The sequence below is a fragment of the Anoplophora glabripennis genome, unplaced genomic scaffold (assembly GCF_000390285.2).
Source record: "Anoplophora glabripennis isolate ALB-LARVAE unplaced genomic scaffold, Agla_2.0 scaffold6599, whole genome shotgun sequence".
Taxonomy (NCBI): Eukaryota; Metazoa; Arthropoda; class Insecta; order Coleoptera; family Cerambycidae; genus Anoplophora; species Anoplophora glabripennis.
In genome coordinates, this window is record NW_019422697.1 from 1 (window position 1) to 3,829 (window position 3,829).

Consider the following 3,829-nt stretch of genomic DNA (forward strand, 5'->3'; position numbering starts at 1 on the left):
AAGAATTTATTAATCGTCTTGGCTACTGTCGGGCAGCCAACGGTGTACAATTTGAACATTTAATTTAGTCGATTTTTACATAATCCTTATCATTTTCAGTATTGTGAAAATTAAATTTTAAAATTTTCAAACATTATTTTCTTGAAATTTTTGTTATGTACCACCATAATTTTTCATGATCTGTGTATGTAGAATGACACGCTCTTTCAAATGGCATGGTCAAAATTGGGGGTTGCTATTTAAAAAAATTATCGATGACGTCATATCTCGAATAACGATGACGTCACAAATATTTAGTTCAAAATATAATACAATCTTTTTATTATTTAAAATGCAATGTATTTATTTTATCAAACCTTAAAAAAAAACCTTACTAATTAAAATTTGCAATCAAAAATAGGGAAAATAAGAATTTTATTTTTATATGGATTTTTATTTTTATAACAGTTTTTTTTTTAATGCAAATAACATAAATAATCAAAAATCTTCTTCATTCTCGTCATCCTTTTCTATTCTATTCCTAAAATTCCTATTTCTATTCCTAAAATTCCTATTTCTATTCTTAAAATATAGCTGTAATGTGTATTCATTAATATTTCAATATACGTGTTCTGATATCTGCAAAAATATGTGATTGGTTTTTTACCCACAACTCGCTTAGTTTTTGTGCTGTCAAGCCCTTCAAAAAACCATTTTGTAGGGTTTTTCAAGGGCTATATGATCAAATAAGTTAAATTTTCTTTCAGCCCTTATTTTTGTAAGGGTTTGAGCTGAAAGGGCTTGAACAAGTTGCTATTTACGAACATATGCAAACTTTAAACAGTCATATCTTACTTAATTTTTATTCTACAGAAAAAAAAAATCAAAAAAACAAAACCTACAATTTTGTACTCTACAAAATTTTGCGTATCATTAATAGTTTTTCAGTTNTTATCAAACCTTAAAAAAAAACCTTACTAATTAAAATTTGCAATCAAAAATAGGGAAAATAAGAATTTTATTTTTATATGGATTTTTATTTTTATAACAGTTTTTTTTTTAATGCAAATAACATAAATAATCAAAAATCTTCTTCATTCTCGTCATCCTTTTCTATTCTATTCCTAAAATTCCTATTTCTATTCCTAAAATTCCTATTTCTATTCTTAAAATATAGCTGTAATGTGTATTCATTAATATTTCAATATACGTGTTCTGATATCTGCAAAAATATGTGATTGGTTTTTTACCCACAACTCGCTTAGTTTTTGTGCTGTCAAGCCCTTCAAAAAACCATTTTGTAGGGTTTTTCAAGGGCTATATGATCAAATAAGTTAAATTTTCTTTCAGCCCTTATTTTTGTAAGGGTTTGAGCTGAAAGGGCTTGAACAAGTTGCTATTTACGAACATATGCAAACTTTAAACAGTCATATCTTACTTAATTTTTATTCTACAGAAAAAAAAAATCAAAAAAGCAAAACCTACAATTTTGTACTCTACAAAATTTTGCGTATCATTAATAGTTTTTTTGAAGAAAGAAAAAGAATACAAAAATTCTCTTTTCACTTCAAGCTCAACTTTTTTCAAAACTAAGCACTTTAAACCGATCAAACTTCTATAGTACCTATATTACAAATACATACATAAAGTAAATTGTAAAGTGGTAACGATTATTTTCAATTGGTGTGGTAATTAAGTGATAATTTTTACGTTTTTTGTAGACTTATTAAGTGCTGTGCGTGGTACCATCCTGGTTATGAGTAAATTTGTGCTAAACAAATCACAGTGATAGGATTCGCTTCAAGATATACACGACATTGGTATAATTTCTTATTTGCTGGCATTTGTTGGTTGCAATGTTAGTAATATGTACAGCCATTTTTTTTGGTTAGCAACTGATATAAATACTGATACAAAATTGACCGCACTGAGTGTCTTCCAGTACCTACCGATTGTTTATCTCCGATATTTTAAAGAGAACACAACAATTTTTTTGATGTTATATATCTCCAGTCAAATAAACTGTTAATTTACAAAAGAAATAATGTCAAAAATGTTGCTACACTCTAAATTAAACAATTCAGCTATTTTTTTTTATAAAAATAGTGTCTTACAGTTACAAGCGAGTCTCTTTAAAATTATTCAGTGTCCCCCGCCTACTTGCATGACGTCATCAAGCCATCTATCGCACTTAACTCGACAGTCATCGACCAGTTTCCATGACATCGGAGGCCGTTCCAACCAGTGCTTCTCCTCCTGTCTAAAGGCATCAAAAACTGGAGGACTGACCTTGAAACGACCTTCGCTGTTATTCAAAAGTCTCTGCCACACCAGAGATTCGGAACTGGCTTCGCTTCTTTGGTCTCTTTCTTGTTCGACGATGATTGGGGAGCCTCTGGTTGGTGGTGTGATCGATTTCTTCGCTTCAATAGGTTTGTTGAGGATTTTTTCAATGGATTCTTCTTCCTCGAATAGGGGACGACCCACCTGAAAAGTGGAATTACCAAAATTGTCTTTCGTAGAAACCTTTTGGAAAAAATTCCTTGGTAAAAGTAGTGCCTACTTGCCTGCTGTTCTTTTCTTACTTCAACCATAGTCTTCTTAAAATCGTCGGTAAATCTTTCAACGGTTTTCCAGTCAGCCTCAGTTTTCGACAGGTGTTTCTTGCAAGGGTCTGCACCAGGCCTCAGGAAGCTGTCCTTGTGAAATTCCTCAAATATGTCACTTATGACACTGTAATCACTATCAGAATCCAATTCTAGCGCGTCAACGGGTTTCAATAATTCTTCAATATCGCGTTTGTCGCTTGCATCTGTGTCTTTTATCAGATGTACGGTGAAACCGGTATAATTGTGCTCTGTTCCCATACTACATTGGAAAACTTGCCGTTATCGATCAAACACTTGGCTCTAGAACTAAACGTAAAGTTAAACGCGTGCAACGGTAGATATTGTCATTCTTCGGGTATGATGTTTGCTGGCTGTCAAAAATGTTGGAATTGAATTACAAATTTGACATTTTAGTCACAGATTTATCATATAATTTATCATTTAAACTTATAAAAGCTAAAAACGCATATTTATATCTATCAGTTGNAACGGTAGATATTGTCATTCTTCGGGTATGATGTTTGCTGGCTGTCAAAAATGTTGGAATTGAATTACAAATTTGACATTTTAGTCACAGATTTATCATATAATTTATCATTTAAACTTATAAAAGCTAAAAACGCATATTTATATCTATCAGTTGATTACGAATATATATATATATTGCAAATAATTGCGCAACCCTTTTAGAGATCCCTGACAAAGCAATCCCCATTGTTAATTTCTAATTTCGCTTATCTTCTTCCTAATTTTCTTCGACTCTTCAGTCGGTGAGGCCCAAACTCAAGCGTATTGTAGTTTCGAATTATTACCTTACAGTCCTTACACAATGGAACAATAATTTATCCAAGTCAATTGTTCCATTGTGTACGGTACAATAATTCGAAACTCTAAAATACGCTTGAGTTTGACCCTCACCGACTGAAGAGCCCGATATCTTTGAAACTATTCCAGGGAAGAATGAGAAAAATAGAGTAAAACCTCCGAATACTTTCGGATAGATCCGATTTTTATGAAAATTTGGAATTAAGCTCATTTCACCCTGTAAATGAAAAGTCATATATGCTTGATATGCGCTTCTTATTTCTAGGGGATGAAAACCACCCCTTATACTAAAAAACTGAATAAACATTAAAATAGGTGTTATACAGGGTGTTTCTAAAATAGGGTTCCAAACTTCTGCTGCGTTTATAACTCATTAAAATAAGCCAAAAAGTTCCTATTAACATGTGCCCTAAAAC

General features: G+C 31.7%; 1 protein-coding gene across 1 annotated transcript; it reads right to left on the reverse strand.

Moving 5' to 3' along the window:
- Window positions 1-2,139: 2,139 nt before the first annotated feature.
- On the reverse strand, window positions 2,140-2,846 carry LOC108917980 (the record flags this gene model as incomplete). Its single annotated transcript, XM_023457161.1, has 2 exons — window positions 2,547-2,846; window positions 2,140-2,466 (listed from the first exon to the last, which is right to left on the reverse strand). Coding segments are annotated over exons 1-2 (627 nt in total), but the record flags the coding sequence as incomplete, so codon positions are not given.
- Between the last annotated feature and the right edge of the window lie 983 nt (window positions 2,847-3,829).